The sequence below is a fragment of the Bufo bufo genome, chromosome 3 (assembly GCF_905171765.1).
Source record: "Bufo bufo chromosome 3, aBufBuf1.1, whole genome shotgun sequence".
Classification (NCBI taxonomy): Eukaryota; Metazoa; Chordata; class Amphibia; order Anura; family Bufonidae; genus Bufo; species Bufo bufo.
In genome coordinates this window covers 265,632,565-265,649,761 of record NC_053391.1, presented here as the reverse complement: position 1 = coordinate 265,649,761, position 17,197 = coordinate 265,632,565, and the positions used below count along the sequence as shown (strand labels likewise).

General features: G+C 41.0%; 1 protein-coding gene across 4 annotated transcripts in view; it reads left to right on the top strand.

Annotated features, from left to right (window-relative positions):
• DCAF6 (DDB1 and CUL4 associated factor 6) overlaps positions 1-17,197 on the top strand; it is a 1,234,054-nt gene that overhangs the window by 1,104,631 nt on the left and 112,226 nt on the right. For all 4 annotated transcript variants that reach the window (XM_040424129.1, XM_040424128.1, XM_040424130.1 and 1 more), the window contains one exon: positions 5,551-5,707. In XM_040424129.1, coding sequence (XP_040280063.1) covers positions 5,551-5,707 — 157 coding nt within the window. The remainder of the gene's footprint in view (positions 1-5,550; positions 5,708-17,197) is intronic.

Here is a 17,197-nt window from a genome sequence, read left to right as displayed (position 1 = left end):
GAGACCAGAGATAAGAAGTCTGTCTGCTCCTCCGATGATGGAAAAGACAAAAAATCCACAGGCTGCTGCTGCTAGAGCATGTCAGCTCTGTACTGAAAAAAGGATTCCAACAGTGACATTACCAAGAACTGGACGTCCCTCCAAAATTGATGAAAAGACGAGAAGAAAACTGGTCTGGGAGGCTACCAAGAGGCCTAGAGCAGCATTAAAGGAGCTGCAGGAATATCTGGCAAGTACTGGTTGTGTGGTACATGTGACAACAATTTCCCGTATTCTTCATATGTCTGGGCTATGGGGTAGAGTGGCAAGACGAAAGCCTTTTCTTACGAAGAAAAACATCCAAGCGAGGCTACATTTTGCAAAAACACATCTGAAGTCTCCCAAAAGCATCTGGGAAAAGGTGTTTTGGTCTGATGAAACCAAGGTTGAACTTTTTGGTCATAATTCCAAAAGATATGTTTGGCACAAAAACAACTCTGCACATCACCAATAGATCACCATACTGACAGTGAAGCATGGTTGTGGCAGCATCATGCTTTGGGGCTGTTTTTATTCAGCTGGAACTGGGGCCTTAGTTAAGCTAGAGGGAATTATGAACAGTTCCAAATACCAGTCAATATTGGCACAAAAGCTTCAGGCTTCTGCTAGAAAGCTGAACATGAAGAGGAACTTCATCTTTTAGCATGACAACGACCCAAAGCATACATCCAAATCAACAAAGGAATGGCTTTACGAGAAGAAGATTAAAGTTTTGGAATGGCCCAGCCAGAGCCCAGACCTGAATCTGATTGAAAATCTGTGGGGTGATCTGAAGAGGGCTGTGCACAGGAGATGCCCTCGCAATCTGACAGATTTGGAGTGTTTTTGCAAAGAAGATTGGGCAAATCTTGCCAAGTCAAAATGTGCCATTTTGATAGACTCATACCCAAAAAGACTGAGTGCTGTAATAAAATCAAAAGGTGCTTCAGCAAAGTATTAGTTTAAGGGTGTGCACACTTAGGCAACCATATTATTTTATTTTTATATTTTTTCTTCCCTCTACCTAAAAGATTTCAGTTTGTTTTTCAATTGAGTTGTACAGTTTATAGGACACATTAAAGGTGGAAAAAGTTCTGAAATGATTTATCTTTGTCTCATTTTTTTTACATAACAGAAACCTGACATTTTAACCACCTCCGGACCGCTGTACGCAGATTCGCGTTCCGGAGGTGGCAGCCCTGCGCTCAGCGACGCATATACGCGTCATCTCGCGTGAGCCGGGATTTCCTGTGAACGCGCGCACACAGGCGCGCGCGCTCACAGGAACGGAAGTTAAGAGAGTTGATCTCCAGCCTGCCAGCGGCGATCGTTCGCTGGCAGGCTGCAGATGTGTTTTTTTTAACACCTAACAGGTATATTAGACGCTGTTTTGATAACAGCGTCTAATATACCTGCTACCTGGTCCTCTGGTGGTCCCCTTTGTTTGGATCGACCACCAGAGGACACAGGTAGCTCAGTAAAGTCCCACCAAGCACCACTACACTACACTACACCCCCCCGTCACTTATTAACCCCTTATTAGCCCCTGATCACCCCATATAGACTCCCTGATCACCCCCTGTCATTGATTACACCCCTGTCATTGATCAACCCCCTGTAAAGCTCCATTCAGATGTCCGCATGATTTTTACGGATCCACTGATAGATGGATCGGATCCGCAAAACGCATCCGGACGTCTGAATGAAGCCTTACAGGGGCGTGATCAATGACTGTGGTTATCACCCCATATAGACTCCCTGATCACCCCCCTGTCATTGATTACACCCCTGTCATTGATCAACCCCCTGTAAAGCTCCATTCAGATGTCCGCATGATTTTTACGGACGCACTGATAGATGGATCGGATCCGCAAAACGCATCCGGACGTCTGAATGAAGCCTTACAGGGGCATGATCAATGACTGTGGTTATCACCCCATATAGACTCCCTGATCACCCCCCTGTCATTGATCACCCCCCCTGTCATTGATTACCCCCCTGTAAAGCTCCATTCAGATGTCCGCATGATTTTTACGGATGCACTGATAGATGGATCGGATCCGCAAAACGCATCCGGACGTCTGAATGAAGCCTTACAGGGGCATGATCAATGACTGTGGTTATCACCCCATATAGACTCCCTGATCACCCCCCTGTCATTGATCACCCCCCCCTGTCATTGATTACCCCCCTGTAAAGCTCCATTCAGATGTCCGCATGATTTTTACGGATGCACTGATAGATGGATCGGATCCGCAAAACGCATCCGGACGTCTGAATGAAGCCTTACAGGGGCATGATCAATGACTGTGGTTATCACCCCATATAGACTCCCTGATCACCCCCCTGTCATTGATCACCCCCCCTGTCATTGATTACCCCCCTGTAAAGCTCCATTCAGATGTCCGCATGATTTTTACGGATGCACTGATAGATGGATCGGATCCGCAAAACGCATACGGACGTCTGAATGAAGCCTTACAGGGGCGTGATCAATGACTGTGGTTATCACCCCATATAGACTCCCTGATCACCCCCCTGTCATTGATTACACCCCTGTCATTGATCAACCCCCTGTAAAGCTCCATTCAGATGTCCGCATGATTTTTACGGATGCACTGATAGATGGATCGGATCCGCAAAACGCATCCGGACGTCTGAATGAAGCCTTACAGGGGCATGATCAATGACTGTGGTTATCACCCCATATAGACTCCCTGATCACCCCCCTGTCATTGATCACCCCCCCTGTCATTGATTACCCCCCTGTAAAGCTCCATTCAGATGTCCGTATGATTTTTACGGATGCACTGATAGATGGATCGGATCCGCAAAACGCATACGGACGTCTGAATGAAGCCTTACAGGGGCGTGATCAATGACTGTGGTTATCACCCCCCTGTCATTGATCACCCCCCCTGTCATTGATCACCCCCCCTGTCATTGATCACCCCCCTGTCATTGATCACCCCCCTGTCATTGATCACCCCCCTGTCATTGATCACCCCCCTGTCATTGATCACCCTCTGTAAGGCTCCATTCAGACATTTTTTTGGCCCAAGTTAGCGGAATTTTTTTTTTTTTTTCTTACAAAGTCTCATATTCCACTAACTTGTGTCAAAAAATAAAATCTCACATGAACTCACCATACCCCTCACCGAATCAAAATGCGTAAAATTTTTTAGACATTTATATTCCAGACTTCTTCTCACGCTTTAGGGCCCCTAGAATGCCAGGGCAGTATAAATACCCCACATGTGACCCCATTTCGGAAAGAAGACACCCCCAGGTATTCCGTGAGGGGCATATTGAGTCCATGAAAGATTGAAATTTTTGTCCCAAGTTAGCGGAACGGGAGACTTTGTGAGAAAAAAATAAAAAATATCAATTTCCGCTAACTTGTGCCAAAAAAAAAAAATTTCTATGAACTCGCCATGCCCCTCATTGAATACCTTGGGGTGTCTTCTTTCCAAAATGGGGTCACATGTGGGGTATTTATACTGCCCTGGCTTTTTAGGGGCCCTAAAGCGTGAGAAGAAGTCTGGTATCCAAATGTCTAAAAATGCCCTCCTAAAAGGAATTTGGGCCCCTTTGCGCATCTAGGCTGCAAAAAAGTGTCACACATCTGGTATCGCCGTACTCAGGAGAAGTTGGGGAATGTGTTTTGGGGTGTCATTTTACATATACCCATGCTGGGTGAGATAAATATCTTGGTCAAATGCCAACTTTGTATAAAAAAATGGGAAAAGTTGTCTTTTGCCAAGATATTTCTCTCACCCAGCATGGGTATATGTAAAATGACACCCCAAAACACATTCCCCACCTTCTCCTGAGTACGGAGATACCAGATGTGTGACACTTTTTTGCAGCCTAGGTGGGCAAAGGGGCCCATATTCCAAAGAGCACCTTTCGGATTTCACAGGTCATTTTTTTACAGAATTTGATTTCAAACTCCTTACCACACATTTGGGCCCCTAGAATGCCAGGGCAGTATAACTACCCCACAAGTGACCCCATTTTGGAAAGAAGAGACCCCAAGGTATTTCGTGATGGGCATAGTGAGTTCATCGAACTTTTTATTTTTTGTCACAAGTTAGTGGAATATGAGACTTTGTAAGAAAAAAATAAATAAATAAATCATCATTTTCCGCTAACTTGTGACAAAAAATAAAAAGTTCTATGAACTCACTATGCCCATCAGCGAATACCTTAGGGTGTGTACTTTCCGAAATGGGGTCATTTGTGGGGTGTTTGTACTGTCTGGGCATTGTAGAACCTCAGGAAACATGACAGGTGCTCAGAAAGTCAGAGCTGCTTCAAAAAGCGGAAATTCACATTTTTGTACCATAGTTTGTAAACGCTATAACTTTTACCCAAACCATTTTTTTTTTTTACCCAAACATTTTTTTTTTATCAAAGACATGTAGAACAATAAATTTAGAGCAAAATTTATATATGGATGTCGTTTTTTTTTGCAAAATTTGACAACTGAAAGTGAAAAATGTCATTTTTTTGCAAAAAAATCGTTAAATTTCGATTAATAACAAAAAAAGTAAAAATGTCAGCAGCAATGAAATACCACCAAATGAAAGCTCTATTAGTGAGAAGAAAAGGAGGTAAAATTCATTTGGGTGGTAAGTGCATGACCGAGCAATAAACGGTGAAAGTAGTGTAGGTCAGAAGTGTAAAAAGTGGCCTGGTCTTTCAGGGTGTTTAAGCACTGGGGGCTGAGGTGGTTAACAGGGGTGTGTAGACTTTTTATATCTATTGTATATTGCATTTCCTTTCAGTGGGAGAAAAACAATCCCCCACTGGCAAATCAGCCCCCCACTAATGGGTACTGTGAATTAAAATTATTCCTTTATTGCATATTTCTTTTAAAATATATCTGGATCTAAACTGAAAAGTGAATTAAAAATACGAGTGTCATAGTTGTCACTTTATGCTCATTTTTATTGTATCAATCCACTGATTGATACGAGCTTTATTCGCATTGTTAAAGACTGTCATACCAGATAACGAGTCCACCATCTATTGTTGACAATAGGAAATGACCTGTGTCATCAGAAGATGATCTATTGTTTAAATCCCATTTTTATGTTTAGCATATTTTTAAAGAGTTTTTGATGATGTTGCTTTTCATTTTTCATGTCAATACCTAGATTTAAATAAAAACCATAAAATCCTGCAGCTTTCACACTGACCACTAAGAATAATAATAGGCACCACCTCTTGGTCTGTACACATCACTTTACTGCAGTTACCTGCTTATCTATACACATAGGTGATATTATTACAGACAGGATTAAAATGACAGTTAAGACAGGATCCACCTTTCACAATAGGTGATTATCAAAGGTTATCTATTCTTCGCTTGTACAATGATCTCTGCACAGGTCATAGAACATGCCTAGAAAACTCGACCACAGATGTAAATGACTCAGCTCCTATCCATTGTTTGCCATAGTCCTTCTTTTGCATGTCTTCCATAAAAACAATGACAAAAATCTGTCATTTCTATTTTAATTACAGATTAAAGAAGCTGGTTTTTGGGGTAAGAACTTTGTCATAAGTGGTTCTGACTGTGGTCACATCTTCATCTGGGATCGACACACCACTGAGCATTTAATGCTCTTAGAAGCAGACAATCATGTTGTAAACTGTCTTCAACCACATCCCTATGACCCAAGTAAGTGACGCCAACGCCAATATGATGACAAAAAAAACCTTTTTTCACTGTTTGGTAATTTAAAGGAAGCAACATTACAATAAGGAACCATTCATTTTTTTCTACTATTTTTTTTTATTGACAGTTAGGCCTCTTTCACACGAGCGAGTTTTCCGCGTGGGTGCAATGCGTGAGGTGAACTTGTGTGTTGCGTGAAAATCACAGCATGGTCTAAATTGTGTGTTTTTCAGGCAACACAGGCCCCATAGAAGTGAACAGGGCTGCGTGAAAATCACAAGCATCCGCAGGCAAGTGCGGATGCGGTGCGATTTTCACGCATGGTTGCTAAGGAGACGATCGGGGTGGTGACCCGATCTTTATTATTTTCCCTTATAACATGGTTATAAGGGAAAATAATAGCATTCTTAATACAGAATGCTTAGTAAATTAGGGATGGAGGGGTTAAAAATAATAAACAAATTTAACTCACCCCATCCGCTTGGTCGCATAGCGGATCTCCTCTTCTTTCTTCTTTCTTCAGGACCTGGGTAAAGGACCTTTGATGACGTTACTGCGCTCATCACATGGTCCATCACATGATCCATCACATGGTCCATCACTGTGGTGATGGACCATGTGATGAGCGCAGTGACGTCACCAAAGGTCCTTTACCCAGGTCCTGAAGAAAGAAGAAAGAAGAGGAGATCCGCTACGCGACCAAGTGGATGGGGTGAGTTAAATGTATTTATTATTTTTAACCCCTCAATGGACATTTTACTAAGCATTCTGTATTAAGAATACTATTATTTTCCCTTATAACCATGTTATAAAGGAAAATAATAAAATCTACACAACACCTAACCAAAACCCAAAACATGCCGATTTTTCTTATGCGCGTGCACTCGCAACGCCCGTGTGAAAGAGGCCTAACTGTGAAATTTGTCATTGCTGGAGAACTAATGACCAGTTCACACAACTGATTTTGAAATACACGCTTAAAAAATCAGCGCGGAATACACGTGTTTTTTTTTCAGTGGGAAAAAAAGTGTTCCCTTTAAAGGGAACCTGTCATGTGGATATTTGATTATAATCTAACTAATTATATACAATCATTAACTACTAAAAATTACCTTAGATGTATTCACTTGTTGGTGTGACAGATGGTTACCTCATAATATACACATAAAGATGCCACATGCTAATGAGCTGATTTGAGTCCAGCGTGATGTCATTGAGTCCAGCGTTTATTTAATTCAGAGTTATAGCCACTCCCCTGCCCACCTGCTGCTGATTCATATGGAAAAAAACTGTCACTCAGCAGCAGGTAGGCGGGGAGAGTCAGGAGCTCATAAATATTCATGACTCATCATTATCAGCTGGAGCTTTTCAATACAAGATGTTGGCAGATTGACTGGGTCAATTAAAGAAAGTGACCCAGCATTTTGCTAAGAGAATCATTCACTTATTTATGTTGCCCTTAGTTAGGACACCATAAAACTGGTGACAGGTTCTTTAAATCAGCGTGGAATACATGTCTTTTTTCAGCACAAAAAAAGTGTTCACTTCAATACAAGGCTGAATTTTCAGCTTGAGGTTTTTGAAGCAGATTTCAAGCAGATCTGCAGAAAACGCACAAAAAATGCATTGACTTTCATGGACCTGTTTTTTGTTGCTATTCATTTTAATGGGAGATTCAGTGCTGATTTTGTCCTAAGATAGGGCATGCTGCTTCTTTTTTACATGCTTCTTTTTTTACACGTGTAAAAAAGAAGCAAGTGTTGCTTCCCACTGAAATTAATGGGAGGATGTTTTGAGGCGTTGTGGAGCTGATTTGATGCTGATTTTGGGGCAGAAAAGATCGAAAATCATCTACGAAAAACTCTGTGTGATCTGGCCCTAAGAGATGTTTTTCATTGCATTTGGAAACTTGACAGCACAATCATAAGCAATAAAGTCTGTCAACCTGCATCTGCTCCTCTCTGCCTATTTCCTATTACTGCCTGTGTCCTATGCAGTTTTCTCAATTTTTTTTTTAGAAATTGGATTTATATGTAACTTTTTTATCTTGGTGATGAGCTGAAAGTACTTGGGTCCAGCTATTAAAATACCATAAGGTGTCGGGTGGCCACACATTTCCCCTGTAGTTTTTATGTGGAATTCACATGAAAGAGAAACAAAATAAAGGTACAGTGGTCCCCTAACCCGTACAGTACCAGCGCCATACATGTATGGCTGGGGACTGTGTTTAAAATACCAGCTCCTGCGCTCAGCTGCAGGGGTCCGGCAGTCACTGATAGCCGGACCCCTGCTGTATGCCCCGGAATCGGTGAAAACACTGATGCTGGCGCATTAACCCTAGAAGTGCCTCCGTCAGTGCTGACCGTGGCACGTGCGATGTCTGCGGAGGGAGGAAGTTCCTATTGGGTCCCCGCGCTGCGGGGACCCAATGGCTGGAATGGCAGCCCAATGCCTTCCTTAGGCATCGTGGCTGCCTTCCCTGTAAGCCTGTGATATCCAGCCCCCTGGATCTCACAGGCAAGCAGGCTGAAGTGTATTACACAGTGTAAGGCCTCGTGCACACGACCATTGTGTGTTTTGCGGTCCGCAAATTGCGGATCCGCAAAACACGGATGGCGTCCGTGTGCGTTCCGCAATTTGTGGAACGGCACGGACAGCCATTGATTTAACTGCCTATTCTTGTCCGCAAAACCGACAAGAATAGGACAGGTTATGTTTATTTTGCGGACCACGGAACGGAGCAACGGATGCGGACAGCACACGGAGTGCTGTCTGCATTTTTTGCAGCCCCATTGAAGTGAAGCTCGGATGCGGACCAAAGAGTGGGTCAAAAAAAAAATTAAAAAAAATACGTTTTACACAGTAAAAAATTTAAGGTTTCAAGTAATAAAAAAGTGTCCTTTTCCCAAAATTAATTTTAAAAAATTGTTACAAAAATAAGCAAAAAAAGAAAAGTAGACATATTAGGTATCGCTGCGTCTGTATCAACCGGCTCTATAAAAATATCACATAATCCACCCCGTCGGGTGAACGCAGTAAAAAAAAGGGAATTTTCTGGTCACCTTGCCTCAAAAAAACTGTAATAGCAAGCGATCAAAAAGGCGTATATAGCCCAAAATGGTACCAATCAAACTGTCATCTCACCCCGCAAAAAATAAGCTCCTACATAAGACAATTGCCCAAAAAATAAAATTTTGGGTAAATTTTGGATTCTTTTATAAATAAAGGTGAAATATATTGACTGAAATTTACCACTGTCATGAAATATAATGTGTCATGAGAAAACAGTCTTAGAACGGCTTGGATAAGTAAAAACGTTCCAAAGTTATTACCACATAAAGTGACGCAGATTTGCAAAAAACGGCCTGGGATTTAAAGAGGACCTTTCACCGATTCTTACCCTATGAACTAACTATACAGACATGTGGAGCGGCACCCGGGGATATCACTGCACTTACTATTATCCCCGGGCGCCGCTCCGTTCCTCCGCTATGCCCTCCGGTATCTCCGCTCACTAAGTTATAGTAGGCGGAGATTCCAGTCCCTAAGTTATGGTAGGCTGAGTCTGCCCTTGTTCTGCTCTAGCGCTGGCCAATCGCAGCGCAGAGCTCACAGCCTGGGAGGTTATTTTCTCCCAGGCTGTGAGCTCTGCAATTCGATTGGCCAGCGCTACAGAAGAACAAGGGCAGACTCCGCCTACCATAACTTAGGGAACGGAGATACCGGAGGGCATAGCAGGAGAACGGAGCGGCGCCCGGGGATAATAGTAAGTGCAGTGAGATCCCCGGGCGCCGCTCCACATGTCTGTATAGTTAGTTCATAGGGTAAGAATCGGTGAAAGGTCCTCTTTAAGGTGAAAATTGGCTCAGTAGTGAAGGGGTTAAGATACAATGGCCTAAGGATACGGTATTTTCAACTTACTATGGTCTTTCCAGTGCCAAGTTGAAGCAAAAAAGGCTATACAGTGGCGGAAATAATTATTTGACCCCTCACTGATTTTGTAAGTTTGTCCAATGACAAAGAAATGAAAAGTCTCAGAACAGTATCATTTCAATGGTAGGTTTATTGTAACAGTGGCAGATAGCACATCAAAAGGAAAATCGAAAAAATAACTTTAAATAAAAGATAGCAACTGATTTGCATTTCATTGAGTGAAATAAGTATTTGAACCCCTACCAACCATTAAGAGTTCTGGCTCCCACAGAGTGGTTAGACACTTCTACTCAATTAGTCACCCTCATTAAGGACACCTGTCTTAACTAGTCACCTGTATAAAAGACACCTGTCCACAGAATCAATCAATCAAGCAGACTCCAAACTCTCCAACATGGGAAAGACCAAAGAGCTGTCCAAGGATGTCAGAGACAAAATTGTAGACCTGCACAAGGCTGGAATGGGCTACAAAACCATTAGCAAGAAGCTGGGAGAGAAGGTGACAACTGTTGGTGCGATTGTTCGAAAATGGAAGGAGCACAAAATGACCATCAATCGACCTCGCTCTGGGGCTCCACGCAAGATCTCACCTCGTGGGGTGTCAATGGTTCTGAGAAAGGTGAAAAAGCATCCTAGAACTACACGGGAGGAGTTAGTTAATGACCTCAAATTAGCAGGGACCACAGTCACCAAGAAAACCATTGGAAACACATTACACCGCAATGGATTAAAATCCTGCAGGGCTCGCAAGGTCCCCCTGCTCAGGAAGGCACATGTGCAGGCCCGTCTGAAGTTTGCCAATGAACACCTGAATGATTCAGAGAGTGACTGGGAGAAGGTGCTGTGGTCTGATGAGACCAAAATAGAGCTCTTTGGCATTAACTCAACTCGCTGTGTTTGGAGGAAGAAAAATGCTGCCTATGACCCCCAAAACACCGTCCCCACCGTCAAGCATGGGGGTGGAAACATTTTGCTTTGGGGGTGTTTTTCTGCTAAGGGCACAGGACAACTTATTCGCATAAACGGGAAAATGGTTGGAGCCATGTATCGTGAAATCCTGAGCGACAACCTCCTTCCCTCTGCCAGGAAACTGAAAATGGGTCGTGGATGGGTGTTCCAGCACGACAATGACCCAAAACATACAGCAAAGGCAACAAAGGAGTGGCTCAAGAAGAAGCACATTAAGGTCATGGAGTGGCCTAGTCAGTCTCCGGACCTTAATCCAATCGAAAACCTATGGAGGGAGCTCAAGCTCAGAGTTGCACAGAGACAGCCTCGAAACCTTAGGGATTTAGAGATGATCTGCAAAGAGGAGTGGACCAACATTCCTCCTAAAATGTGCGCAAACTTGGTCATCAATTACAAGAAACGTTTGACCTCTGTGCTTGCAAACAAGGGTTTTTCCACCAAGTATTAAGTCTTTTTTTGTTAGAGGGTTCAAATACTTATTTCACTCAATAAAAAAGGCAAATCAGTTGCTATCTTTTATTTAAAGTTATTTTTTCGATTTTCCTTTTGATGTGCTATCTGCCACTGTTACAATAAACCTACCATTGAAATGATACTGTTCTGAGACTTTTCATTTCTTTGTCATTGGACAAACTTACAAAATCAGTGAGGAGTCAAATAATTATTTCCGCCACTGTATGCACATGACAGTGTGATTCCATTTGCATCCATTTTCTGTCTGTCTGGCCATTTATAACAACTATTAAAATCGGCTGATTTCCATTGGCTTTTTTAGTAAATTCCCAACCGCTGCAGTATATATAATGACGCCCAGAGAGGCCCCCAGCAGAAATAGTGGCCCCCAGCAGAAATAATGTCCCCTACAGTGACCCCCAGCATTAATAATGTCCCCCAGAGTGGCCCACAGCATTAATAATGTCCCCCAGAGAGGCCCCCAGCATTAATAATGTCCCCCAGAAAGGCCCCCAGAATTAATAATGTCCCCTAGAGTGGCCCCCAGAATTAATAATGTCCCCTAGAGTGGCCCCCAGCATTAATAATGTCCCACACAGTGTCCCCCCAGCATTAATAATGTCCCCCAGAGTGCCTCCCTGCATTAACAATGTCCCCCAGAGTTGCCCCCAGCATTAATAATGTCCCCCTGAATGTGCCCTAGCAGTAATATTGTCCCCCGGGTTGCACTTAGGATTAATAATAGTGTTTTTTATTTTATTTAATTCACTAAGTTATTTTTCACTAGTGTGGTTGTTTTTTTTCATCATTTTCCTGTGCAGGCGCACCCTAGTGAAAGCAATGGGACTGTTTTCTTTTTACAGCCGCTTAGACACTAGTGCACGGCTGTAAAAAGAAAACAGTCCCATTGCTTACAATAGGGTCTGTCTGCACAGGAAAATGGTGAAAAATAGGATGTCCTATTTTTTTGACGGCCACTATTCACTGCCCGTTAAAAAAATATGTGAATAGCTCCATTGACTTTAATTGGCTCTAAAAATAGCTGTGTAACAGCCATTACAGATATTTAATGTGTGAATGTAGCCTTAAAGGGGTTGTGCATGCCATACATATTGATGACAAATCGTCAGGATCAACAGTATCTGATCAACGAGGGTCCAATTGAAGAGGAGGCGGCTTTCCATTCGACTGCTGCTTCCTATTTATTACACCGATCAGATATTGATGACCTATCCTGAGGTCATGACAATATGTAGGGCCTGCACAACCCTTTTAACATTCTGTGTCTAAGGCTCAGACCCAACCAATCGGCATGGCCATTTCTCTTGTAAAAAACAATCTTTTGGTTGTATGGTGGTAGCTCCTTTTTACATTACAGTGTGGTACTATGTCCTGTATTATCGTTTGTGTATGCCAGGGTGAGCTGTTCCTTTGGTTGTCTTAATTTGGGATTTTGGGGCTTTTGAACCAATTACTAGTTTTAAACTATATATACTATATATACTAGTATAACTATAAAGTTATAGACTAAAAAGTGTTTTTATGACCACTTGAATTTATAGCAAATCTGTAAAATCTACGTAGGTATGCCATATGAGCCTTACTCAGAAGACATTAGTTTGTCTCATAGATTATAATCCACTGGAGGGGCTGCATCTGTATCCGAAGTGATGTAATATGTATAGCATGTTCTGTTAGTATGACATTAGTGGCATGCAGAAAAACCTTTTAATCCACTAAATTTAAAGGATAGCTCCATTAAAGGAGTTGGCCTATCTCAGACATTGGTGGCTTAACCTGCGGTTTGTGGCGGCGATCGGCGGTGCCATCGGGTCCCCATGCGGCTGTAGGGGGGACCCGATGGCATGGAAGGCAGCGCGATGCCTAAGGAAGGCATAGCGCTGCCTTCCGGTGACGAGCCTGTGAAATCCAGCGTTTATTGGAATGCATTGTAAAGGATTAGACCCCCAAAAGTCCCAAAGTGGGACAAAAATAAAGTGAAAAAAAAAGTTTAAAAAATAAAGTTTTCCCCCCAAAAAATTAAAAGTTTCAAGTAAAAATAAACAAAAACGTAATTTTCCCCAAATAAAGTAAAAAAAATTGGCAAAAAATAGGGGGGGGGGGGGGGGGGGAAGTATACATATTAGGTATCGCCGCGTCCGTATCGACCGGCTCTATAAACATATCACATGACCTAACCCCTCAGATGAACACCGTAAAAAATAAAAAATAAAAACTGTGCTAAATAAACAATTTTTTTGTCACCTTACACCTCAAAAAGTACAACATCAAGCGATCAAAAAGGCATTTGCCCACCAAAATAGTACCAATCTAACCGTCACCTCATCCCGCAAAAAATAAGCCCCTACCTGAGACAATCGCCCAAAAAAAAAAAAAAAATATGGCTCAAAATATGGAGACACTAAAGCATCATTTTTTTTGTTTTAAAAAAGCTGTTATTGTGTAAAACTTACATAAATAAAAAAAGTATACATATTACATATTTCGACCAGCTCTATACAAATATCACATGACCTAACCCCTCAGATGAACACCATAAAAAATAAAAACTGTGCTAAATAAACAATTTTTTGTCACCTTACATCACAAAAAGTGTAATAGCAAGCGATCAAAAAGTCATATGCGCCCCAAAATAGTGCCAATCAAACCGTCATCTCATCCCGCAAAAAAGGAGACCCAACCTAAGATAATCGCCCAAAAACTGAAAAAACTATGGCTCTCAGAATATGGAGACACTACAACATGAATATTTTTTTGTTTCAAAAATAATATTATTGTGTAAAACTTACATAAATAAAAAAAGTATACATATTAGGTATCGCAGCATCCGTAATAACTTGCTCTATAAAAAATATCACATGACCTAACCCCTCAGGTGAATACCGTAAAAAAAATAAAAAAATAAAAACAGTGTAAAAAAAGCCATTTTTTGTCACCTTACATCACAAAAAGTGTAATAGCAAGCGATCAAAAAGTCACACGCACCCCAAAATAGTGCCAATAAAACCGTCATCTCATCCCGCAAAAATCATACTCTACCCAAGGTAATCGCCCAAAAACTGAAAAAATTATGGCACTCAGACTATGGAAACACTAAAACATGATTTTTTTTGCTTCAAAAATGAAATCATTGTGTAAAACTTACATAAATAAAAAAAAGTATACATATTAGGTATCGCAGCATCCGTAATAACTTGCTCTATAAAAAATATCACATGACCTAACCCCTCAGGTGAATACCGTAAAAAAAATAAAAAATAAAAACAGTGTAAAAAAAGCCATTTTTTGTCACCTTACATCACAAAAAGTGTAATAGCAAGCGATCAAAAAGTCACACGCACCCCAAAATAGTGCCAATAAAACAGTCATCTCATCCCGCAAAAATCATACCCTACCCAAGGTAATCACCCAAAAACTGAAAACATTATGGCTCTTAGACTATGGAAACACTAAAACATATTTTTTTTGTTTAAAAAAAGAAATCATTGTGTAAAACTTACATAAATAAAAACTAAGTATACATATTAGGTATCGCCGCATCCGTAACAACCTGGTCCATAAAAATATCACATGATCTAACCTGCCAGATGAATGTTGTAAATAACAAAAAATAAAAACTGTGCCAAAACAGCTATTTCTTGTTACCTTGCCTCACAAAAAGTGTAATATAGAGCAACCAAAAATCATATGTACCCTAAACTAGTACCAACAATACTGCCTCCCTATCCCGTAGTTTCTAAAATGGGGTCACTTTTTTGGAGTTTCTACTCTAGGAGTGCATCAGGGGGGCTTCAAATGGGACATGGTGTCAAAAAAAACTGTCTAGCAAAATCTGCCTTCCAAAAACCGTATGGCATTCCTTTTCTTCTGCGCCCTGCCGTGTGCCCGTACAGCAGCTTACGACCACATATGGGGTGTTTCTGTAAACTACAGAATCAGGGCCATAAATATTGAGTTTGGTTTGGCTGTTAACCCTTGCCTTGTAACTGGAAAAAAGTTATTAAAATGGAAAATCTGCCAAAAAAGTGAAATTTTGAAATTGTATCTCTATTTTCCATTAATTCTCGTGGAACACCTAAATGGTTAACGACGTTTGTAAAATCAGTTTTGAATACCTTGAGGGGAGTAGTTTCTTATATGGGGGTCACTTTTATGGAGTTTCTACTCTAGGGTTGCATCAGGGGGGCTTCAAATGGGACATGGTGTCAAAAAAAACAGTCCAGCAAAACCTGCCTTCCAAAAACCATATGGCATTCCTTTCCTTCTGCGCCCTGGTGTGTGCCCGTACAGCGGTTTACGACTACATATGGGGTGTTTCTGTAAACTACAGAATCAGGGCCATAAATATTGAGTTTTGCTTGGCTGTTAACCCTTGCTTTGTAACTGGAAAAAATATATTAAAATGGAAAATCTGCCAAAAAAGTGAAATTTTGAAATTGTATCTCTATTTTCCATAAATTCTTGTGGAACACCTAAAGGGTTAACAACGTTTTTAAAATCAGTTTTGAATACCTTGAGGGGTGTAGTTTCTTAGATGGGGTCACTTTTATGGAGTTTCTACTCTAGGGGTGCATCAGGGGGGCTTCAAATGGGACATGGTGTCAAAAAAACCAGTCCAGCAAAACCTACCTTCTAAAAACCGTATGGCATTCCTTTCCTTCTGTGCCCTGCCGTGTGCCCCTACAGCGGTTTACGACCACATATGGCATGTTTCTGTAAACTACAGAATCAGGGCCATAAATATAGAGTTTTGTTTGGCTGTTAACCCATTAAAATGGAATATCTGCCAAAAAAGTGAAATTTTGAAATTGTATCTCTATTTTCCATTAATTCTTGTGGAACACCTATTTTTGGGTGGTTTCTATTATGTAAGCCTCGCAAAGTGACTTCAGACCTGAACTGGTCCCTAAAAATTGGGTTTTTGAACATTTCTGAAAAATTTCAAGATTTGCTTCTAAACTTCTAAGCCTTGTAACATCCCCAAAAAATAAAATATAATTCCCAAAATGATCCAAACATGAAGTGGACATATGGGGAATGTAAAGTAATAACTATTTTTGCAGGTATTACTATGTATTATAGAAGTAGAGAAATTGAAACTCAGAAATTTGCAATTTTTTACAAATTTTTGGTAAATTTGGTATTTTTTTATAAATAAAAAAGAATTTTTTTGACTTCATTTTACCAGTGTCATGAAGTACAATATGTGGCGAAAAAACTATCTCAGAATGGCCTGGATAAGTCGAAGTGTTTTAAAGTTATCAGCACTTAAAGTGACACTGGTCAGATCTGCAAAAAATGGCCAAGTCCTTAAGGGGTTAAAGGTTATCTTTTCGATTACGCAACAAAAAATAATGTAACACCAGATAATTCAGTAAAACAAGTGATGTTATTAAGATTTAGCAGAAATAGAAACAAATAGATGATGTGATCAAGAGAAGAAAGATAAATACAATATAAAAGCAAGCATACAGAATAAAGAAAAATATCACTTAGCTTCGTCTCATCACTGGGTCAGTTCTGTGGTGCGTGCCCCATCCAGGATATGTCTTCAAACCATAGACAAAAGCAAGCCAGCAAGACGTTTTGAATCAGGGAACTGCCCAGGGATGATGCTACCCTCACTTTTTATACCCTTGCCTTTCCAGTTCATCCTTATGGCACAAATCAATTTTTAACCAGTTACTTTTGGATCCTTCTTAAAACAACCAGCAGAATCCAAAATCCCTTATCTAAGGAATGTTTATGGTGTCATCTAGTACTAGGAGAAGAGACTGGGGCTTAGCAAACAAATGCAAAATAAGACAAATAATTAAAATGTATAGTTTGATGTTGTTCCCTGAAATAATTTTTCAAGGTTTCAACTTGAGCTATATGATTGTCAGTCACTTCTTGTATATTGGTGGAGTTAGATATAAAATGGCAACAAGATGGACCTACCACCATGCACTTGCAGTCAGATAGTCAAGTACAATGGTGGTCTAACACAACTAAAAACTGATAGACATTTGATAGGCAAAGACCATAGACAGCAGTGGGTAACAGGAATAGAGAAGGGAGACGGCACGTGCTCACTGTGCGCGCCATCTCCTCATACAGCTGATCAGCGGGGGTGCC